Below are 25,061 nucleotides of genomic sequence, written 5' to 3'. Positions count from 1 at the left end.
AGACCTGAAACCTCTTCAGTAAAAGAGTAAAACTCTTTTCAGTTCAAGAGTAAAAACTCTTGAAGAAAACATAGGCAGTAAACTCTTGGAATTGCTCTTAGCAATGTCTTTTTGAATATATTCCTCAGGCAAGGGCAACAAAAAAATAAATAAACAAATAGGACTATGTCAAACTAAAAAGGGTTTTCACAGCAAAGGAAATCAATAAAATGAAAAGACAATCTGCTGAATGGGAGAACATATTCACCAATAATACATCTGATAAAAGATTAATATCCAGAATATATAAGAAACTCAAAAAATTTAACACCAAAACAAACAAATCACAATCTGATAAAAAAATGGGCAATGGCCTGAACAGACATTTCTCCAAAGCATACATACAGATGTCTAACAGACATATGAAAAGGTGCAGCACCACTACTCATCAGGGAAATGAAAATGAAAGCCACAATGAGGTATCAGTTCACAACTACTAAAATGGCTGTCATCAATAAATCAACAACTTAAGTGTTGGTGAGAATGTAGAGAAAAGAGAACCCTCATATACTGTTGGTGGGGATGTAAATTAGTGCAGCCACTATAGAAAACACATGGAGGTTCCTTTAAAAATTAAGAACAGAACTATCAGACCCTTGTCCGAGGTATCATCTGCAAATATGTCTTCCCATACACTTGGTTCTCTTTTCATTTTAATGCTGTTTTCTTTAGCCATGCAGAAGCTTTCTATTTTGATGAGATCCCATCTGTTTATTCCTTCCTTTATGTCCCTTGTTCTGAGGGACGTATCAGTGAAAATACTGCTACTTGGAATATCTGAGATTTTCCTGCCTATGTTCTCCTCTAGGACTTTTATGGTGTCACGACTTATATTTAAGTCTTTTATTCACCTTCTGATCTCCAAAATATATAAAGAACTCACACAACTCCACTTCAGGAAGACAAACAACCCAATTAAAAAATGGGGAAAGGACTTGAACGGACACTTCTCTAAGGAGGCCATACAGGGATGCTCAGCACCACCAGCCATCAGAGAGATGCAAATTTATACCACTTCACACCAGTCAGAATGGCCATCATAAACAAATCAACAAACAACAAGTGTTGGAGAGGTTGTGGAGAAAAGGGTATCCTAGGGCACTATTGGTGGGACTGCAGACTGGTACAGCCACTGTGGAAAACAGTATGGAATTTCCTCAGAAAACTAAAAATTGAACTGCCTTTTCACCCAGCAATACCACTGTTGGGATTCTATCCTAAGAACCTATGCACCCCAATGTTTATAGCAGCACAATTCACTGTAGCCAAGTGCTGGAAGCAACCTAAGTGCCCATCAGTAAATGAATGGATCAAACAACTATGGTACATTTACACAATGGAATACTATGCAGCAGAAAGAAGAAAGAGCTCCTACCCTTCATGGCAGCATGGATGGAGCTGGAGAGCATTAGGCTAAGTGAAACAAATCAAGCAGTAAAAGAGAAATACCATATGATCTCATCTTTAACTGGAACCTAATCAACAAAACAAGCAAGCAAAATACAACCAGAGACACTGAAATAAAGAACAATCTGACAGTAACTAGAGAGGAGGACAGAGAGGGATAATAGGGGATCAACCCTACTGGGGGTCAGAGATGGGTGGGAGTTGTGGTGGGGTGAAAATAGAGACAAATGTACTTGAAAAACAACAAATAAAAAGAAAAAAAGAATAGAACTATCATATGATCCAGCGATTCCTCTTCTGGGTATTTACCAAAAAAATATGAAAACAGTTATTTGTAAAGATATATGCACCCCAATTCTCACTGCAGCATTATTCATGGTGGCCAAGGCATGGACACAACATAAGTGCTCACTGACGATGAATGGATGAAGGTGTAGTCCAATGGACTGAGCCATAAAAATGATGAAATATTGCCCTGGCGACAACATAGATGAATCTTCAGAGTATTGCGCTAAATGAGATTAATTAAAAAGACGAAAAACATGATTTTACTCAAATGCGGAATATAAAACCAAAAGTAACAAACTGAAAAAACAAAACAAACTCATAATAGATACAGACAATAGAATGATGGTGAACATGGGGGAAGGAGAGATTGGGAAGGGCAAGAGCATAAACAGGGTCAAATATATGGTGACAGAAGGAACCAGACTTCGGGTAGTAAGCATGGAATAGAGGACACACGGGTAGAATTATATTTCTGTATACCTGAAAATTATGTAGTGTTATTAACCGATGTTACTTCAATAAATTTAATTTAAAAACTTTTTTAAAATGGGCCAAAAATAGGTTTTTAAAAAATAGGCTTTTTTAAAGAAGCCAAAGCTATGGTTAGGGAAGAAGTTATCTTTAGGACAAAAGAAACAGAAGAGATGGGGTGGGTGGGTTCTGGTGTGCTAGTAACATTCCATTTCTTAATAGAGGTGCTGATTATACAGATGTATTTATACTGTAAACATTGGTTGAGTGTATACTTTTGTCTTGTGTATTCTTCTATGTTACTGTTACTTCAGGAAAAATTTACCTTAAAAATTCAGGGGAGTGGATTCAAAAATAATGTGGTTCAACGAGACTAACTGCCTACTAGCTTTTATTTCCAGCAGGTTTGGAGAGCCGTGTCTATGAAAGTCTTGTCTTTTCTTTTTTTACAATTTTATTTATTCATTCATTCATTTATTCACTCATTCATTCATTCATTTTTTCAGAGAGAGAGGAAAGGAGGGAGAAAGAGAGGGAGTGTTGGCCCTAACCGGTGTGGCTCTGTTGGTTGGGCATCATCCAGCAAAGCGAAAGGTCACCAGTTGGATTTCCAGTCAGGGCATATACCTGGGTTGTGGTTCGGCCTGGCCAGGGTGCATGCAAGAGGCAACCAATAGATGTTTCTCTCCCTTTCTTTCTCCCTCCCTTCCCCTCTCTCTAAAAATAAACAAAACCTTTAAAAAAAGATTATTTGTCTTTTTAATGTCTTAGGTTACAGGATGACCTTCATTTAATTGTTTGTGTCCAGGGAGTCAAATGCACCCTGGTTTTACCACACTGAAGGAGAACTGAGGTGAGGAAGACTGGATCCCTCAGACTATGAGCACTCAGAGTCAGCCATCACTGGGCCCAGGTCACTTCAGTCTAGACTGAATTAAGGAACCATAGCCCCAGCTTCACAGGCCCACATCAAAAAAAAAAAAGTATGCTTTTAAACCATATAACTAAGGTTTCAAGTAAGGCATGCAAGTCCTATGGCCCAAGTCCCCTATACAATGTAGTCCAGAGGCCACCCCCAGGGAGGGACCAGAAATTAAGCCAATTTAATTTCAAATCATCAGGAGTTTCAAGAATTGGTACATCAGATACATCCAGAAGTGAGAAGTAGGAGTGGCTAAAGGAAGGAGGTTTATGGTCAATAGACAAAGGCTCAGAGGAACCAGGGACATCCCTCTCCCAACTCCATAGAAGACGCAAAAGATAGGAGGTCCTTTCTCCCCAGTGGAAGTTAGCGAAGCTACTCTGCATGAAAACACCCAGGCGGCCCATGAGGGAGGGTCAAGAGAGCCATGCTGATTTAGGCCAGGCCCCAGCACTCGCCCAGCAAAGCTTCCCCAAAGGACCTCAGGCCTTCCGCTGTTCAACTGGGATCCAGATGCAGAAAGAAAAACTTCTACCAGGAAAGAGGTACCACAGAAATTCAGGAAGAAGAAAACATCTTTTGAAAATCATTATCTTTAGAGGTAGAATGTTTTAACTGCAAAACCAGAATAAGGGCTTACAGATAAAGGAATATTCAAAGAAATAAGAGTTCTTGAAAGTAAAAATTATGACAAAATTTGAAAACTCAACAAAGAAGTCCCACAGTAAACAGAAAACCAGAAAAAGAAAAAAGAAAAAGAAACCCTGTTTTCAGGCAATCAACAAATGACAAATGACAAATGAAAAGATGTGGTCTCTGGACGGTTTCTAGGTTACAGCATGGGACCAAAACAGTCAGGAGTCTCTGTGAGCTGAAGTGACAGGGCCCAGGGTTTGGGGAGGCCAAGACAGCTAAAATCTGTGGCCCACTAAAGACAAGAACGCTGAGGAAACTCAATTTGCAGTTTAAAACCTTCCCACAAGAAAAAAAAAGAGAGAGAAAAAGCCCAGAACACTTTGCTGATTCCACCAAACATTTAATAAAGACACCAATCTACACACATTTTCCTAGAAAACAGAAGAAAAGGGGAAAGTTCCACATTCACTGTATAAGGCTAATATTATTCTGACCAAAGGAAACAAAATTACAGACTAATATTGCCCTGACTGGTGTGGCTCAGGGAGTTGGGGGTCATCCCACAAAGCAAAATGTCACCAGTTTGATCTTTTGCATCTTTTGCTTAGTTCTGTTCCCAGATGTTGTGTGTAACAAGGGGAAACTGACATTTTTCTTGCACATCAATGTTTCTCTCCCTTTCTTTCTCTCTCCCTTCTCCTCTCTCTTAAAAATAAAATCTTTTAAAAAAATAAACTAATATTACTCATGAATAGTGATGTAAAAATTCTTAAAATGTTAGCAAATTAATTGTAGCAATATTTTAAAAGGATAATATATGAAGACTAAGTTGGGTTTATTCCAAGAATGCAAATTTGGCTTGGCATTTTAAAACCAATCAATATAATTCACTATATTAACCACAGCATCATCTTAAGGATTCAGAAAAGCATTGGACAGAAATTCAGTATCTGTTTAGTTTAAAGTCCCATCAAACCAGGGTACTTGTAAACTTCTTCAACCTGATAAAGAGCACCTATTAAAACTTCAGTGGTGGAAGACAGAGTGCTTCCCCCAAGACAGCAAACAAGCGGGTGGCCGCCTGCCAGTTGCCACTCAGCTCTGTGCCAGGCCGTAACCTATGCAGGAAGAAACATGGGGACTCAGACATTGCTGTGGGGATGCAAAATGGAACAGTCCCTTTGAAAACATTTTCACAATTTATGATAAAGTTACATATGCATTTAGTATACAAACCAGCAACCCCACCTCTAGTGAACATTTACCTCAGTGAAAACATACTTTGAGAAAAAGTATAGGAACTAAAAACACATCCACACAAAAATTTGTACCTGGATGTTTATAGGAGCTTCAGGCAAAGACTGAAAACAACCCAAAGGTTCATCACTGAATGGATGAACAAATAGGGGTCCAGTCAAACAACAGGATGCTGGTCAGCAAAGCAAGGGACGAGGACATGTGAAAGAGCCAGGACGGGTCTCAAAGACATTATGTTAAATAAAAGATGTCAGACACAAATGAGCACATGCTACCTAATCCCATTCACAGGGGACACTGGAACGGTGACCTGGGGACAGAGACAAGACAGAGGCATCCTGGAGAGTAACTGCAAGAGGTAACAAGAACTTCCAGAGGTGACTAGAATGTTACTTTTTCTTGATTTGTGACAGTTACACAACTGTATGAATTTGTCAAAACTGATCCAATATTACACTTTAAACCTCACTTGTTCTATCACATATGTTAAATTATACTGTAATGAAGCTGATTAAAAATATTTTACAAACCTAGGCTGCTGGTCAAGATGATCCACCTCTTTGTACAACCACACCAATATTACAACTAAAATACAGAACAAATATCACTCAGGAACATCAGAAATCGAGTTGAATGGAAGTCTGACAACTATAGAATTGAAGAAACCACATCCATCCAGACTGGTAGGAGGGGTGTAGTCACAGAATGGGCTAACACTGTGTAACCCACCTTGGAGATCCACAGAGGCTCTACCCCACCCAACTTATGGGCCCACACAAGCTGCTTTTTCATAAGAATGGCTGGTCTTGGATCCTAAATCCTATCAAACAAGCAACACCTGGCTTCAGTAAGCCCAAGCAGCAGCCAGATTCACAGCTAGAGTTACAGCTTGCCTTCACCTGGGAATCTCCAAGTCAAGTACCAGCCAGCTCAGATTGCTTTATAGCTCAGGCAGGTTGCCCCAGGCAAAACACAGGTGGGGGCTGCTGTCGGCCCTACACCACCCAGGAAACCCCAGGGCCAATGCAGCCCATGGACAGCTACAGACCATGCTGGAGTACCATCACCCTACCCCTGCACCCCTCCACAGAGGTTGGTGGTGAGTGGTCACAGCCAATCCTTGCAGCTGACTGGTCTGGGTAAATCCCTCTCATTGATCTGCCAACAGAAACCAAGGCTCAACTACAAGAGGAGGGTATACTCAGCCCACACAAAGGGCACACTTTGAATACGCTGCTTGGGTACTAGGGGAGGCTGTGCCACTGGGCTCTATAGGACACCTACTACATTAGGCCACGCTACCAAGACATGGAGTCAAAGCAGCTCTGCCTAATACATAGAAACAAACACAGGCAGGCTACCAAAATGAGGGGACAAAAAAACATGGCCCAAATGAAAGAACAGATCAAAACTCGAGAAAAAAAGCTAAACAAAATGGAGATATGCAATTTATCAGATACAGAGTTCAAAATGCTGCTTATAAGGATGCTCAAGAAACTTAGTGAGGACAGCAGCATAAAAAAGGCCCAGTCAGAAACCAAAGATACACTAATTGAAATAAAGAACAATTTACAGGGAAACAACAGTAGAATGGATGAAGCCGAGAATCAAATCAATGATTTGGAACATAAGGAAACAGATAACATCCGATCAGAACAATAAGAAGAAAAAAGAATCCAAAAAAATTAAAATAGTATAAATAGCCTCTGGAACAACTTTAAGAGGTCCAACATTCACCTCATAGGGGAGCCAGAAAGAGAAGAGAAAGAGTAAGAAATTGGAAATCTATCTGAAAAAAATAGTGAAAGACAACTTCCCTAATTTGGTGAAGGAAATAGACACACAAGTCCAGGAAGCACAGAGAGTCCCAAACAAGATGGATACAAGAGGCCCACTCCAAGACACATCATAATTAAAAGGCCAAAGATTAAAGATAAAGAGAGACTCTTAAAAGCAAGAGAAAAGCAGTTAGTTACCGAAAGGTTGCCAGATGGGAGAAGGGGAATGAATGAAGAGGTGAGAAGATTAAGAAGTACAAATAGGCAGTCACGGAATAGTCATGGAGATATAAAGTACAGTACAGGAAATGGAGTAGGCAAAGAACTTATGCAAATGACCCAAGGACATGAACAATGGTGGGGAGATTGCCTGAAAGAGTGGGGGGTCCTAGGTGGAGAGGAGCTAAGGGGTAAAGTTGGGACAACTATAATAATCAATAAAATATAATTTAAAAAAAACACCTCAGTAGAAGTGGAGGATAAAACTATAAAATCTGTCAAGAAGTAGAACAAAAAAGCATATAGATGAAAATTTTAATGAAAGGAAAATTAGAAGACCAGTCCAGGAGGTATCAAGCATTCCATGAAGAGGAAGAGAAAGAGAAAACCGAAGGTGAAAATCAAACAGTAACAGAAGAAAATGTCTCTACCATAACTGAAGAACCAAAGGCAGGGATTTTTTTTATTTTTTCAAAAGGACAATATTGTTTATTGATTTAAACTGGGAACAATTCAACAAATGCTGAGCACATGTTAGGTACAATGCTAGCCATTATAAAAAAGAAAAATTGGGTTAGCTTACAAAAGAATAAAGTGTCCAACACAGTGGATTAAAATGTTCCTTTGAGAATAAAAGTATTTGCACTGCCTTTTAATTCTAAGTTCTCCAATAACATCAAGTCCAAAGCCAAACTATTTTCCAACCAAATGCCTAGAAATCTGACAGTGGTGAAGAATGAATAGTAACTTTAATCACACTATTACACACACAAACAGACAATTTACAGAAGATCTGAAAGCTAAAATACAAATTTGCTGTCCTTTAATAAAAATGTATAAACTGTAAACATGAACCTGGAAGAACTGAGGTCTAAGTTAATACATAAAAACTTCACTTAAATTGTATTGAATGCTTAGAGGCTTTTAAAAAAATGTACTGTTGCCCTGACAAGTGTGGCTCAGTTCATTGGGCATCATTCCTTAAAGGGAAAGGTGGCCAGTTCGATTCCCAGTCAGGGCACATTGCCTGGGTTGTGGGTTTGGTCCCTGGTTAGGGCATGTGCAAGAGGCAACCAATTGATGTTTCTCTCTCACATTGATGTTTCTCTTCCTTTCTTTTTCCCTCCCATCCCCTCTCTCTAAAAATAAAATCTTTTAAAGAATAATTTTTTTTAAATGTACTATTAAAACCAATAGGGATGAATTAGTTCAACTCCCTGTCATGGTGGACGAGCAGTCACACAAAATGCAAAGGGCAAGCTTTTTTTTTTTTATTTTTAAAGATTTTATTTATTTATTTTTAGAGAGAAGGGAAGGGAGGGAGAAAGAGAGGGAGAGAAACATCAATGTGTGGTTGCCTCTCATGTGACCCTCACTGGGGACCTGGCCTGCAACCTAAGCATGTTCCCTGACTGGAATTGAACTAGCAAGCCTTTGGTTTGTAGCCCACACTCAATCTACTGAGCTACACAAACCAGGGCCAAAGGACAAGAATTTTAGATGGGAAGGCCTCAGCAAATGCTGCACTAGAGGCTCACAAAAGCCCAGTGGGTACAAACAGAACCATGTCAGGTGCATCCCTTGGAAACTTTAGAACATTGGAGTAAAAGGAGGAGTTCCTGCCAGCTTTTGGAGAGGTGAACAGGTCACAGCTGATGAAGACTAAGAATAATTTTGTATTTTGCAACAATAGACTGAGGTCCGAAACCAATGGAGCATTGTCTTTAAAATTCTGAAGGAAAAGATATCCAGTGCTGAATTCTGTCTAATCAAACTACCCAGAAAGTGTCAGGGCAGAAAAAGGCATTTATAGACATGATAGGCTACAAAAAATGAACTCGCACGCATTCTTCCTCAGGAAGCTACTGAAAGATGTGTGCCACCAAAAAAAGGGAGTAGACCAAGCAGGGAAGCCATAGGAGACATGCAGCCAGAGATGGGGGGCTTCACAGCAGTGTGAGAGCTGGGTGCCTGGCACTCTAGGATGGAGCAGGTCACACAGTCCAGAAAACGGTTTCCTTTTTCAGAAAAATGAAACCTTGACATTGCCTGATGAATCTGAAAGTCTTCCAGAGAGATATAGACCACTGGAAGAGGGCTGAGATTAACTGAAATTAAATGAAGCTCTGAACCAATGAATACCAGGAATAGATTGCCTAGGAAAGCAATAGCTGTCATAATTGACTACATGGACCAATGGTGAATACTGCTTAAGGATGTAAACACTGATTATTCCTGTGACCTAAATGACTCTGCAACTCTGCTGGGAATTCAGGGAATAAGAAGGCAGTGAGATGGTTAGTTGGCGTGGCGAGTTTCACCCTCACTCTTTATAGGAGGAACTCAAAAAATAAGATCTAAAACAGAAAACTCAAGAGAAAGAAATACAAACATGTGACTTGGAGACATGGAAGCAAAAAGACCAAATAATCAAATACAAGAAGAGAAAGCACTTACTTTTGAAGAGGGGTGAAAGAGGAAGGGGGTGACCATGGCCCCTGTTTTCCATAGTAGTTTCATTAAACTGAATGCATGTATTGCTTTGATAAAATTTAATTCTAAAAATAGAAAAGAACAAAATAAACTCTAAAAAAGTCAAAGGAAAGAAATAATAAAAAGCAAAAATTAATGAAATGGGTCATGATAAGATAGAAGGGATCAGCTAAGTCAAACCTTTATTCATTAAAAAAGCCTACTAAGAAAGCAAAACTCTCATAAGACTTGTACAGAAAAAAAGACAAAAGTGAATATTATTAGAAATCATACTTTCACTTAACAAATACACACTTAGGAGCTGGGGTTCTGAGGACACAAAAGCAAACGTGAACAAGACCAGGTCCTTCCCTCGTTGATCTGAGGGCAGAAAGGAACATTTAAACAGGACACAGAAAGCACTTAAAGAAAAATCATAAAGATAAAGATTGATCTAGTCTAGTTCATTAATTAAGAATTTCTGTCAGTAAATACAAAAATAAGTTATAGTCTATAGTTATAGACTGAAATACATATTAACTGATAAAGTATTAGATTCCTGAGTATATAAAACTCCTAGAAATGAAAAAGAAAAAGATAACTATAATTTAAAAATTTGTCAAAGAACATAAATATGTAAGTTATAGGACACAAATAATCAACATACAAAAAGGTGTTCAACTTCACTAGTAAATAAGAAAATGTGGGCCCTGGCTGGTGTGGCTCAGTGGATTGAGTGCCAGACTGCAAAGCAAAGGGAGGCCAGTTCGATTCTCAGTCAGGGCACATGCCTGGGTTGTGGGCCAGGTCAGGCCCCCAGTATAGGGTGCACGAGAGGCAACTACACATTGATGTTACTCTCCCTCTCTTCTCCTTCTCTTCCCCTATCTCTAAAAAATAAATAAATAAAATGTTAAAAAAAAATGAAAATGCAACTTAATACCACAATGAGATAGCATTTCTCAAGATTAGGACTAGGAGAATTTTTAAGTCTGAAAGTTCCAAATTTTGGCAAGAATATAAGATAACAGGAACTTACATCAACTAATAGTATAATTTGGAACAAATGTAATCAGCAATCTGGGAAAATCTAGGAAAGTTGAAGAAGCATAGACCCTTAAACCCATTATTGTTATCTCTATGAATAGACTAAAGAAAGCCCCAAACAAGGCCCATGTGTACAAAAGGAGGAATGTACAATATTCAGGTCAGCACTATTCAAAAGAGCAAAAAGTTTGGAAACAACCTCCAGGTCTATTACATTAAGGGATAATCATGAAAGGAATATCAAAGTGCAGTTAAAAAAGGACATAGAGCTACACATCTCAACAAGGATTTAAAACCAGAAGTTATGGGAAGGTATCTATAGTACAGCACACACACATTAGGCTTGACAGCAACAAGCTGCTCAGAGCTATGAATAAACATGGCAAAGCCGTGAAGAGCAGCACAGAGTTGCTGGGCAGAAGTCAAGCTGTGGCTCTCTGAAATGACAGGAGGAAGGTGGGAAGTGGGGGTGCACACCGGGCTGAATATGTGCCTCCATGTCCTGTTTCTTAAGCTACACAGTGGGGTATGGGTGTTACTTCTTTATTCTTCAAACTGTTCAAAACTATTATCTATCCTCTTTTGTATCTAGGATATACAGTATTCAAAATATATTTTAAGGTAAGAAAAGCAAATGACAATGATAAGTGTACAAATAAAATTACTTTTCAGAGAAATTAAGAGCTGGCTCTGGCTGGTGTAACTCAGTTGGTACGTTGTCATCCTGTAAATGAAAAGGCCACTGGTTCAATTCCCAGTCAGGGCATAGGCCTGAGTTGTGGGCTCAGTATCCAGTAGGAACGCCTATGAGGCAAATGATCGATGTTTCTCTCTTATATCGATACTTCTCTTCCTCTCTCTTCCCTCTACTCCACTCTCTCTGATATCAATAAACATGTCCTCAGGTGAGGATGAAAAAAAAAAAGACCTGGTTCTCTAAAAAAATTCCCAAAAATTTTAAGAGAAAAAAAATTGCAGGTAAAATTGGAAATGAGAAAGAGAACATAATATAAAAATGTTGAAATTATAGATGCATACCATGCATAATTGTAAATGAATACATTCTATAGCACAAAAAGATTATAGCTGAGACTTCCAGCCAAGATGGAAACATAGGTAGATACATTTTGCCTCCTCGTACAACCAAAAAAGGGACAACAAATTTAAAAACAAAAAAAACAAAACTGCCAGAAAATCAAACTGTATAGAAGTCCAACAACCAAGGAGTTAAAGAAGAAACGTTCATACAGACCGGTACGAGGGACAGACATGGACAGCCGGGGCAGAGAGGACAAGAGGCAAGGCAGCAGCTAGAAGACCGGGGTAGGTGAGGCGGCAGCTGGAGGACTGGTGAGGGCAAGGTGGCAGCTGGCAGAGTGGGCAGTCCCATATTTGCATGTGGATAAACCCGGACAACCAGACAGACCACGCAACCCAGGATTCCAGTGCAGGGAAATAAACCCTTAAAACCTCTGACTGAAAAAACCTCTGGAGGTTGTGGCAGCAGGAAAAACTCTCAGACACACTGGAGAGTGCGGTGGAGAGACCCACAGGGTCCTAGAACGTGCATAAACCCATCTACCTGGGAATCAGCACCAGAAGGGCCCAACTTGCTTGTGGAAAGCAGAGGAAACAACTGAAAGCAGGGTGAGAGCTGAGCCAGCAGCATTTTTGCCTCCCAGACCCCTCTCACAGTACAGCAAGACAATAAAGCAAAGTGGGTTGCCCCGCGCTGGCAAATACCTAAGGCTCTGCCCCTTACTACTTAATGGGCTGGCCGAGATAAAATAAATAAATAAATAAATAAATAAATAAATAAATATATATATCCCAAATGGAAGAACAGATCAAAACTCCAGAAAAACAACTAAGAGACAAGGCGACAACCAACCTATCAGATGCAGAGTTCAAAACACTGGTAAGCAGGATGCTCACAGAAATGGCTGAGTATGGTCCCAAAATAGAGGAAGAAGTAAAGGCTATGAAAAGTGAAATAAAGAAAAATATACAGGGAACCAGAAGTGAAGGGAAGGAAACCAGGACTGAAATCAAGGATTTGGAACAGAAGGAAGAAAGAAACATTCAACCAGAACAGAATGAAGAAATGAGAATTCAAAAAAATGAGGAGAGGTGTCAGAACCTCCAGGACAATTTTAAACATTCCAACATGTGACTCATAGGGGGTGCCAGAAGGAGAAGAGGAAGAGCAAGAACTGGACAACTTATTGGAAAACATAATGAAGGAGAACTTTCCCAATCTGGCAAAGGAAATAGACTTCCAGGAAGTCCAGGAACTCCAGAGAGTCCCAAAAAAGTTGGAACCAAGGAAGCACACACCAAGGCACATCATAATTACATTACCCAAGAATACAGATAAGGAGGGAATCTTAAAAGCAGCAAGAGAAAAGGAGACAGTTACGTACAAAGGAGTTCCCATAAGACTCTCAGGTGATTTCTCAAAAGAAACCTTGCAGGCAAGAAGGGGCTGGAAATAAGTATTCAAAGTCATGAAAGGCAAGGACCTACGTCCAAGATTACTCTACCCAGCAAAGCTATCATTTAGAATGGGAGGGCAGAAAAAGTGCTTCCCAGATAAGGTTAAGTTAAAGGAGTTCATCATCACCAAGCCCTTATCATATGAAATGTTAAAGAGACTTATCTAAGAAAAAGATGATCAAAAATATGAATAGTAGGATGACAGCAAACTCACAACTATCAACAACCAAACCTAAAAAAGAAACTAAGCAAACAACTAGAAATAGAGATCACATGGAAGGGTGGAGAATGGGGAAAAAGATACAGGGAATAAGAGGCATAAATGGTAGGTACAAAATAGACAGGGAGAGGTTAAGAATAGTATGGGAAATGGAGAAGCCAAAGAACTTATATGTATGACCCATAGACATTAACTAATGGGTAGAATGATGGTGGGGAGGTATATGGTGAAGGGGAATAAAGGGGAGAAAAAAATGGGACAATTATAATAGCATAATCAACAAAATATATTTAAAAAACAAAAAAGATTACAGCTAAAGGGTAAGATGTACAGTTGATATAACAAGAAACCTAAACAAACTAGTAAGAAATGTAAAAAGTTACTAATAAATAAGAAATGTAAACAATAAGGGATGGAGTAGTTTTCTTTAGGTTTACTGAGTAAACAATTTCTCTGCCATTAAAGCTATCTTGGAGAAGGGGGAAAACGACAGTCTGAGGGTCAGGTGAACTGGTTTTGTGTTGGCTTGGCTCTAACCCTGACTTGCCATGTAATAGGAAGATCAAATGAATGAACCATGATGAGACTCAGCCTTCTGTAATTTGCCTCACTGGTTGTACTTACTAAATGTGGAGGCTGACATAAGTCCCCAGAAATCACCCAGCACAGAGACTCAGTCAGCTTTCCCCTCCTTCTACTAGCTCATGGCCCAGAGAACAGAAAAATTAAGAAGAAAAACTATCTATCAGGACTTTTTTTTTGTTCTGATTACAGGTAAGTGCCTATTCTAAACCAAGAGTAATCAGTACAACAGTGGAAAAGCTCTAAACTCCATCCCTTAAAAATCAGAGATAAAAGCTACTACCATCATTTTACATGACTTTTTACGTCCTAGCCGGACATTAAGAAATGAAACAGAAATAAGAAAAAAGAAAAACTAAAAATGTATCCAGTGAATATTTTAAGAATGAGTGACAGGAAGGGGATATTCTGAAATGACTACCATTTCTTTATAGTAGCAATTTCCAGTTTAAAAGAGAAAAAGAAGGAATGGTACTATACAAAAATAAAACTATAGCCTTATTGGGAAAGGGGGGAAACAGTTATAATTCTTTATTGGGAAGCATAAAATAAGACTTTCCATGTCTGACTGGTTAGCCACTAATCATGCTTCATGAGCTGGCTCCAAGTTTGGGCTATACAGGCAATGCAGAAATAAGGGGAGCCAGCACCAAGGGCTGTGAAAGGCACCTGGGAAGGAATGGACCACTGCCACCTGGTATGTCAAGTCACGACTCACACCTGACCCGGGAGTCCCTTGTAGGCATCAAAATCCTTCATCTTCATGACCCCTCCTCACACAAGTGCAATAAGGAACTGGCATTAATGAGGAAGACATGGGAGAACTGAAGTCCTGGGCCCAGACTGGTAGGACTGTGAAGGAGTTTCTTATTGCATTCTCCTCCTTTTTTGTTCTAACACTGCTTGTGTAATGCAGAAAGAAATATCAAAATGCCTTAGTTTGGCTGTAAAATAAAACATACAAATTTAGAACGCTATTGGAGTTAAGACATTTAAATTCCATAACAGATTGAGTCTTAGACATTCCATGTATATACTTACTTACTGTAGGATATAAATTCCTTCCTCTACTGTGAAACGTCAGTAACAGAAGGTTTTTAAAAGTATATATAAATACTGGATAGCCTGCAAATGCAGCAGTGAAAGTGAAATGTTGTAATGTCCTTAGTGCCTTCCCACTAAGCTCCAGAGAACATTGCAGGGCAAAAGAGGCACACCCGGCCCTGCTCCCAAGTTCCTAGATCCAATGGGCCCCTCGAGGCAAGTGACAGACACTAAATGGTCAGGAGCTCTATGCTGCTGGCAACAAGTCCATCCCACCCACCAGGTGCCACGCACCATGCTGGCCATGACCCAGCAGTGTTCTCACGGTGCTCTCAGCCGAATTCGGAGCCACAGAAGGTGGAGAATAATTACATGCTGGCTGACTGTGCGCATGTGCAAATGAGCAAAGAAGGAGATGGCTGAAGGAACACACAGGGTTCAGCTAGAACAGGATCAGCCTCAGAGGCACATGATGACTGGCCCTTAGCCTTGAAGAAGCCGGCCTGCCATGCTCACCCCAGCGTTGCCCCTCCTCCCCAGAGAAGGAGGGGCTGAGACCACACTGTGAAGGAGGGGCTGAGACCACACTGTCACACAAGCAGGGGCTGGGAGACCACAGGACCTGGTAGGGCAGCTGCCCAGATTACATGTGAGGTCTTTCCCAAATGAGATGATTCATCCATGCCAGATAGGGAGAGAAAAAAAATCCTGAATGGGAAGGTCCAGGGAGGCACAAATCGTCAACAGGAGGGAGTGGCATATGCCTGTGGGGACAAACGTGGCAGCAAGGTATGAGGCAAACAGAAAGGAGCAGATGCTCCTTTCTCTGGCCACAGGCCTGGCACGTTTCCTGAGTCCCCTTGGCGCCCCCCACACGCAGAGCCTTACCCAAGCAGAAGCCTCCGGAGGCAACCTCTGATGTCCATTCTTCCCCTTTTCCCAGCTGGGCAAACGGATCTGGTTTGGGTCCTAAGAGCCCTGTTTTTGAAGGGGGAAAAAAGGACCACATCTGTTCATGCTACATAAAAAATCAATGCTAAGATGAGATCTAGTTCTTGGAACCTCCTAGAAAAGGGGATGGGTAGGAAGGCCAGGGGTAGAGAGGAGTTAAGGATGAAAAGATGGCTCATGTCTGAGGCACAGTCTGTTCCCATGTCCTCTCTGCCAAAGGGGAGCATTCGACCCGACTCACCATAAACTTCAAGAGTCCTGTGCCCAGGATACCAAGGAGTGGCAGGTCACAGACTTAAAAGTAACATCTTCAGTTGGCCTGCGCCCAGCTCCATCTGCTGGGTGCTACCAGTCCAAGTACCAGAGAGCTGTCCAGGAGAAAGATGAGCCTGTGGGGACGCCCCCTACACTTACCAAGCGAGGCCAGGTGGCTGCAGTTCTCCAGCATAACGTCCTGGTACAGGCGCCTCTGAGCAGGGCTCAGCTGGGCCCACTCCTCCTGGGTGAACAGCACCGCCACGTCCCTGAGGGTCACCGGTTCCTGCAAGGCAAGCTACCCCTGTTGGCTGGGGCCACCCCTTCACAGGACACATTTTAGTGCCCAGTTTAGGTCTCTTGAAGGGCAACCAAACAACAAAGAGTTTGAGGAGAAGGTCAGGGAAGAGCAATGTTAGGTAGACCAAAATATCCATCTTGCCTTTTATGTAAAAAAACAGACATATTTTTCATTTTCACCAATAACTTCATTGATTTGGATATTTTGAGTATGTTGCCTATGTCCCATGTGTTAGAACGTTGATTGTTCTCAATTAATGTCTTGATTTGATCGTCATCGACTTCCACCTGACTGTGGAACATTGTCCAGCAAGAAATCTCCAGCACCATGGCAGACTGGGACACCACACATTCACGTGGTCATAAGCCAGTAGGAACAAATGGGGAGAAAGACCATGCAACCTAGGGTTCCAGCATGGGGAAACAGAGCCTCAAAACCTGGTGGTAAAAACCTGTGAGGTTTGTGGTGGCAGGAGAAACTCCCAGTCTCATAGAGTCAGTTGGAGGGGCCCACAGGATCCTAGAACAGCACACAATCCTACCCACCTGGGAATCAGCATCTGAAAGGGCACAACCCACTTGTGGGAAGAGGGGTAAGTGACTGAAACCAGGGTGAGAGCTGAGCCAGCAGCAATGTTGTCTCTCGGACCCCTCCCACAAATACATAACTCAGTGTCCCACAACTTTGGGTCCCACAACTGAGTGCCACAACTCAGCTAAGTGGGTTACCCTAGCCTGGCAAATACCTAAGGCACCACTTTTAGAATGTAATGGGTGCTGTCCTGACAAAGAAATATGGCCCAAATGAAAGAACAGATCAAAACTCCAGAAAAATAACTAAGAGACAAGGCGACAACCAACCTATCAGATGCAGAGTTCAAAACACTGGTAAGCAGGATGCTCACAGAAATGGCTGAGTATGGTCCCAAAATAGAGGAAGAAATAAAGGCTATGAAAAGTGAAATAAAGAAAAATATACAGGGAACCAGAAGTGAAGGGAAGGAAACCAGGACTGAAATCAAGGATTTGGAACAGAAGGAAGAAAGAAACATTCAACCAGAACAGAATGAAGAAATGAGAATTCAAAAAAATGAGGAGAGGTGTCAGAACCTCCAGGACAATTTTAAACATTCCAACATGTGACTCAAAGGGGTGCCAGAAGGAGAAGAGGAAGAGCAAGAACTGGACAACTTATTGGAAAACATAATGAAGGAGAACTTTCCCAATCTGGCAAAGGAAATAGACTTCCAGGAAGTCCAGGAACTCCAGAGAGTCCCAAAAAAGTTGGAACCAAGGAAGCACACACCAAGGCACATCATAATTACATTACCCAAGAATACAGATAAGGAGGGAATCTTAAAAGCAGCAAGAGAAAAGGAGACAGTTACGTACAAAGGAGTTCCCATAAGACTCTCAGGTGATTTCTCAAAAGAAACCTTGCAGGCAAGAAGGGGCTGGAAAGAAGTATTCAAAGTCATGAAAGGCAAGGACCTACATCCAAGATTACTCTACCCAGCAAAGCTATCATTTAAAATGGGAGGGCAGAAAAAGTGCTTCCCAGATAAGGTTAAGTTAAAGGAGTTCATCATCACCAAGCCCTTATCATATGAAATGTTAAAGACTTATCTAAGAAAAAGAAGATGATCAAAAATATAAATAAAATGACAGCAATCTCACAACTATCAACAACTGAATGTAAAAACAAAAAAAAAACAAAAACTAATTAAGCAAACAACTAGAACAGGAACATAATCACAGAAATGGAGATCACATGGAGGGTTATCAGTGGGGAGGAGGAGGGCAGAGAATGGGAGAAAAGTACAGGGAATAAGAAGCATAAAAGATAGGTACAAAATAGACAGGGAGAGGTTAAGAGTAGTATGGGAAATGGAGAAGCCAAAGAACTTATGTATATGACCCATGGACAGGAACTAAGTGGCGAGGGGCAGGGGAAGGGCGAGATATAGGTGGGAGGGAGGTACGGCATGGAGATGGAGAAAGGGGAGAAGTGAATGGGACAACTGTAATAGTATAATCAATAAAATATACTTTAAAAATAGAAATCTCCAGCATGAAATACATTCAATCAGTCACAGCACCTTCTCCATGCAAAGCACAAATCTTTTTCTGAGTTTCAGTTGTGTTTTCACCTTTCTTAAAATAATAAAGCATAATACGCTGAAAATGTTGCATATTTTTGTCCATCTTCAATGTTAAAATGACTGCACAAAAATTCACCAATTTTCATGTTTTTCTAAATGCACACTGATATGACAGCCGCTACCATACAATCTAACAAAATTGTTTTGAAAACAATTTTAAAGTCGTTTAAAAAACAATTAGTTTAAACTTAGTTTAGTTTAAATAAACTAAGTACTACTACAGCCATCACTTGGGAAAAAACAAATGAACTTTTTGGCCAATCCAGTATCACAGTGGACCGGTACCGTGGAGACCCACCAGAGAGACAAAGTGGTGCCTGAGACGGGTGCCAAAGGACAAGTCAGACACCGGGAGCAGGAGGCTAAGTAGCTGGGGGGCTACGACTGGGTTGTACTCAGCAACTTCAACCAGGGGCTCATCCCTTTCCATTATTTCTACCAAAGAGTTCTGCCCTGGATAGGGTTCAATGTGAAGGAGTTAGAACAACTTTACCAAACTCATCATAATTTACACATTTGAATGAATGCTGCCCCTTCAGGGTATAACCCATTGCTTATTCTACAGAGGCTGGCTCTGCTCAAAGCTCTTAGTAAATTATTGAAATCAAAACATAATCTTTTTTAAAAGTAAAAATTTTTTGTAATTATAGTTGACATACAATATTATATAGTGATTAGACATTTATATGACTTACCAAGTGATCCCCCTCATCAGTCTAGTACCCATTTGGCACCACACACAGTTATTACAGTGTTATTGACTGTATTCCCTGTGCCGTACATTTTACATGCTGATGACTATTGGGTTAACTGCCAATTTGTACTTCTTAATCCCTTTGCCTTTTCACACATTCCCCCAAACCCCTTCCCATCTGGCAACCATCTGTTTGTTCCTTGTTTTTATAATTGTTTCTGTTTTATTTGTTCACTTATTTTGTTCTTTAGATTCCACATATAAGTAAAATTATATATTTGTCTTTCTGTGACTGACTTATTTCACTAAGCATAATACCTTCTAGGTTCATCCATGTTGTTCTAAACGGTAAGATTTCATTGTTTTTCATGGCTGAGTAATATTCTACTATATAGGTGTATCACATGTTTTGAATGATTTCATTGGTATGGAACAGCCCTCTGAGGTAAAAAGCCACGTCATTATTTAAAAAGAAAAAAAAAAGAATCCAGTAAATTGCACCTCCCCAAGAAAGTGTTCTGATTTCTCCTCTTGCCTCTTATTTTAGGCACCACCTCTTACTACTTTACATCCCTGATCTGACTTGCAAGTGGAAAAAGTGCAGGTTTCTATTTTGGACCAACCTGGTTTCCAGTTCCAGTTGTCACTTATGTGACCTCTAACAACTTTCTTAGCCTGGATGACACTAACTAAAATGAGCCTGATACGGGGGAAAGTGGAGAAAGTAGTGACTGGATCAGGCCTCTTTATGAGACTGGATTGGGAGAAAAACTCCTGGTCAGGGAACAGCGACATGCCATGCTCTCCAAACCTCTATGTTCAAATCTTCTGAGGCAATTCAGTGTGGAAAAGCACGCCCCAGCAACCCCCACTCACCTGGACTGTGGTTGGCAGGTACCTGACAGCCATTTCTTCTCTAAAGAGCCCTCTTAGGTACAAGCAGAGTCGGAGTCCTGGGGCAGAAACTTGCACACACCTGTTGTGGTGAGAAGACTGGATCAAAAGCTAGCACACAGCAGTCCAGAGTGAGGCTGTGAGAGCATTCGCATCGTGGGGAACCTGCAATACCCCAGCCATGAATTCATAGTCCCTACCTATTCCCAATGCTCTGGCCTTCTGAGAGCAAGTCTGTTGGCATGTCTGCTGACCCCACGGTAAAGGGAATCACTCACCATTCGGCTCCCTGCCCCCCATTTCCTGTAGCATCTGCGTCAAATCCCCGTATCTCCCCTTCTGTATCATAAATACACTGCCTCCTCCTTGCAGACGGCCCTCTCCAGCCCCAGCTATCAAGCTCTCTGCCCGCCCTTAAGTCACGCTGAGCAGTCTCCTCACTAGACCGCTGCCTAATTGTGGGAGGAGAAGTGTAGAAGGATCTGCTCAGAAAAGCCGGATCTCCACGGTAAGGCTCTCAAGCCAAGCCCTTCTCTGGCCTCAGGCCTGGCCTCCTCCGGGGCCCCAGTCCGGGTGACCCGGGAAGGGAAGGTGTGCAAGCAGTGCACTTGCATGGGAGGCGGGACGAGGAGGGGCGGGGAGTCTTCCTCGCACCAAGTCTCGAGGTCGGCCCCACAGCCCTCCCAAGGGTTCCACTTCTGTTCACAGCCTTACCCGGGGCACCCTTTACCCCCCGGCGTAACCGGCTCCCCAGTTCACGCCGAAGCCCTGCCCCTCCTCGTCCGCGGGCATTCGCACGCTCTGCCCGAACCCCGACAGCCCACCCTTGGTCGTCCCTTTTCTCTGGGAATCCAACCTCAGGTTTAGATCCCGGGAAGTTTGGGGCATCCGAGCAGCGTCCTCCAGATAGGAGCATGTCTCAGACCTACTGGGCTTTCCCCTCCGCCCTTCTCCCCGGGCGCCACCGCCCACGGCCGCTCTCGCCCTCCCGAAGAGGATCTGGCCACCGTGCCTGGTCACCAAGGCGTTTCCCTTCGAGGAGCCCCTGCTGACAGCGACAGATCGCAACCGCCACATCGCAGACACAACACAAAGAACTGGAGTCTGCAGCCGGGTCTGAACTGCGCTTGCGCATTGCCTAGTGCTCCGCAGAGCCGAATTCCCACAGATTCCAGGGCTGCTGTGTTTAGCTTTCCGGGCCACTTCCCATTTAACAAATACGCTATGAGCGTCCGCATCAGCGCGAGGCAGAGAAAAGTACTGCGCCCCGGAACAGACACTGCCCCTCCCTGAACTCCCGTCCCCCGCCCTCCGCCAGGTCCAGAGTCTTTCAGATAAAAACTACATTTCCCAAGGGCCTCTGCGCGGCATGCTGGTCCACTCAACATATAACTCCCCCAGTGTTGACCTGCAGTGGTGGTCTTGGTTCCGTTCTGGCTGGGACTCGGTCTTTGCCTTGAAAAAACGCCCAAGGAGATAGATACTAGTAAATTGACGGTGGGATAAGATGGGTTAGTCCTGTGGAGCGGCGCCTGATCCGGTGAGGAGAGCGGATCGGGAAGGGCCCTGGAGGACGGAATAGGATGCTACAAGCTGAAAAGGCGCATTCCATACGGAAGACCGCGCGGAGGACGCGAAAAGGAGGCGAGAACGCTTGTCCGCCCCGAGGTCGCAAACGACACCAAGTGTGGCCGTCAGAGGTTCGGCGAGAAGTGGGGTGCGGGGTGATCAGGGGCTGAAGGATGCGGACTCGGGACCTGGGTGGTGGCCCCGGGCACCGTGCGTGGGAAGCATAGAGCAGGTGGAATAGATTTGGCCCTGGACGACTTCTCCGGAGAGGACGAAGCCTGGTTGCCAAAGAGGCCGGCCCTCCTGGGACGCTGGCTGGTATTTGTTGTTGCGGACAGGACTTGCCTTAGAATACGTATTTTCAGGAAGATGAGAGGGTTTTAATTTTGTCGGTGGTGAAAAATACTCATGTGTGATCTGGGGTTTATCAGAAAGCCGTGTCAGTGACTTAAGTGACACTACCGCATTGTCTGGGGTTTTCTGAAGGTTTCATTGTGTAGCCACTCGGAACACTTAATGTGTCAGGCACAGTTCTAGGGGCTGAAACCCCTTCGCTTGTGTAGCTTTAATTCTATTCAAGGAGGAAGGCAGTAAAAATATGAGGTACTGATAACAGTGAAGCTGCGATGAGGTTTTAGTATGACAGAGGTTGGGGATTGTTTTTGTAAGCTTTTCTTAGACCCCGCCGAGGAAATAAACAGCCAATTAGCCATGGAAACAGGCAGATGAGCTTTATTTTGGAAGTTTGTGCTCCCGGGCGACATTCTCCCCGCCCGGAGAAGGGGCTAAGAAAAGACCGCACGGGAGAAGGGAAAGGCTGGGAGTTTTATATGGCTGGACTTCCCCCGGGAGCCAAGGATTGGTTCTTGGTGAACAAAGAAGCAACTTAGCATTGGTGGCTCCTGGTCTGATGTCAGTCACCTCTTCTGGGTCAGAGTTCAGTTGCCATATTACTTGTAGTCCAAATGGCCATATTTGTAGTCCAAAATGCTAATTGTAACTAGATTCCCACTTGTCCTACCCTGCCCATCCTGACAGTTTTAAGTGGTGCTTTGGGGAGTTCTCTGGAAAAATAACATGGCACAGAGATTGGAACACAGTGAGGGAGGGAATCACTAAATACCTGGTCAGGCGCCCTCAGAGGAAGAGGGGACAGGAATGCCTCCAGGCCCATGTGACTGGAGAGAGCTTGGGGAACTCGGGGGAGCAGAGCGGAAGCAGGCCCCAGGGTAACTAGACGCCTTGAAAACCATTGCAGAATTTAGTCTGTGTGTGATAGGAAACCATTGCAGGGGTTGGCTGGGCACACTGACAGAATCACTGGTCGGCTGAGTGGGTCCAGAGGGAACACAGGAAAGCCCGTTAGGAGGCTATTACTCAGTGCCATAACCTTTTTACGAGTTATGTTTTGAAAGTCTAGTCGTTCTGAGATAAGTAAGGGTTCTGGATGCCATGTTAAATGAGTTGTTGTGCATGAACTACATGTGAGGCACTTTGATAAGCACTTTGCATCAGTTATCTAGTGGAGTCAAAAGCTATGAGGTTTCCCTGTGAACAATGAAAAAACTGAGGTACCAATGTTAAGTGCCTTGTGAGGGTCTCAAATCTAGTACATGGAACCAGGAGTCCTGCACCTGTTGATGGAGGGCAGGTGTAAAGGTTTGTCCTCATTACTTGCTGCCCAGGATGGCTGAGAACTGACATACAGGGTCTCAGGCTTCCAGAACTCGGGAAAAATTAGTGAAACCTCCATTGATCTGGCCCAAGGGTCCTGGTGCACCCTCTACAGATTAGTTTTACTGCTTTTGAGTTATTGCATCCATCTTGGGTTTCAATAACTTCATTCTTCCTCTCTCCTTTATCTTGTGCCTTCCCTTTGAGCCTTTATTGTGCTATCACATTCTCCTATTTTCTACTCATTTCTTCTCTGCCTTTCTTCCCTTCCATTTCTCTCTTGAGGTGAGGTAACAAGAAAAACAGGTGAAGAGAAAGGAGGAAACTGAGTGTCTAACAGAGAGATTAAAAATCTGTGTCTGATGATAGTTTAATTTTAATTCCTCCTTGGTCCTCAGTGTTCAAACTCCATGCCTAAAGCTTAGGTCACATAACTCAGGGAGATTGAACTGCCCAAGGTCCCAGTATTGAGTCCTCCATTGCCCCCTACAGGCATGTTATGCTCTCACCATTGATCATCATCTCTCCCAGTGAGAGATTCTTATAGCCTCTACCTGTGCTCCAGATCTTATTTCCCCACTTTGAGCTGCTCATCCCGTCCTTTCTGCACCTTTAGACTCTTCACAACTTTTAGGTGACAAACATGCTCAATTCTTCTACCTCAAATCATGCAAATTCTCAGCAGATTGTTGGTTGGCTAAGTCAACACTTTTCTCAAGCCGTGTTTTCTTTGTCCATCTCCATTATAGAGGCTGCAAAATGAAAGGCTTTTTTTTTTTTTTCAGTCTCCTTTGCTACTAGCCTCCATGTAACACAGCTGTAGTCAAGGATGCACGCAGAAGTCTGCTGAGGGGCTTCTGATAACAGGCAGAGACGCTGCTAGTGCTATCCACTCCTTTTCTTCTTGCATTGAATGCAGCAGATATTTTACCAGAAGCTATGGCAGCCATGTGACCATGATAGAAAAGCCATGAAACTCAAGGCATTGAATTATTTTGTCTCTGTACCAATGCCACCCATCTTAGATTTCTTGTGTGAGGGAATAAATCCCTATTTGTTGTAAGCCATTGTTAACTGGACATTCTACTCTTGTCAAGCCAGAAGTTCTTCTGACAGACATACCTTCTTTCAACCCTAGTCCCTTTGTAGTTACCTTTCTAAACTCCTTTCCTAGTATAGCTACTAAATCCTTTCAACCTTTAACTCACTCTTCAACCTACTAAAATTTAGAGATTATCAGTAACTAAAGCCAAAGGCCATTTTTCTACTTTTATCTTACTGTAACCTTCTGCAGCACTTGAAAATATTAACTATTCCTGTCCCTATACTAAAATTCTTTTACTTCTGTGTCAACACGTGCTCCTGATTTTGGTTTTTCGTGTTTCTTCTGGTTGTTATTTCCCCTCAGCTTCTACTGATTCCATCTCTTCCACTTAACCCCATTCAGTAACAGTACAGTAGTCCCCCCATCAGGGGATACATTCCAAGACCCCCAGTGGATGCCTGAAACCAAGGATAGTACCAAACACTATATAAACTATGTTTTTACCCATAAATACTATGATAAAGTTTTATTTATAAACTAGGCACAGATTAACAGTAACTAAAAAAAACAATCATGTCATGTGAATGTGGTCTCTCAAAGTATCTGACTACTGTACTCACCCTTCTTGTGATGATGTGC

At 42.4% G+C, this 25,061-nt stretch overlaps 1 protein-coding gene across 5 annotated transcripts in view; it reads right to left on the bottom strand.

Annotated features, from left to right (window-relative positions):
* The window catches only part of ZNF454 (zinc finger protein 454), a 33,951-nt gene extending 12,456 nt beyond the window's left edge, over positions 1-21,495 (bottom strand). The window contains exons 1-4 of one of the 5 annotated variants that reach the window (XM_045850540.1): positions 21,147-21,495; positions 20,117-20,216; positions 16,244-16,382; positions 15,767-15,856 (exon numbers count right to left, since the gene is read on the bottom strand). In XM_045850540.1, coding sequence (XP_045706496.1) covers positions 15,767-15,856; positions 16,244-16,382; positions 20,117-20,216; positions 21,147-21,211 — 394 coding nt within the window. In that variant the 5' untranslated portion in view covers positions 21,212-21,495. The other 4 variants (XM_045850541.1, XM_045850542.1, XM_045850543.1 and 1 more) reach the window with 4 other exon arrangements.
* Between the last annotated feature and the right edge of the window lie 3,566 nt (positions 21,496-25,061).

The sequence above is a fragment of the Phyllostomus hastatus genome, unplaced genomic scaffold (assembly GCF_019186645.2).
Source record: "Phyllostomus hastatus isolate PE091 unplaced genomic scaffold, TTU_PhHast_1.1 phas_contig_81, whole genome shotgun sequence".
NCBI lineage: Eukaryota > Metazoa > Chordata > Mammalia > Chiroptera > Phyllostomidae > Phyllostomus > Phyllostomus hastatus.
The sequence above is the reverse complement of the archived record's forward strand: the minus strand, read 5'-3'. Positions and strand labels throughout refer to the sequence as shown.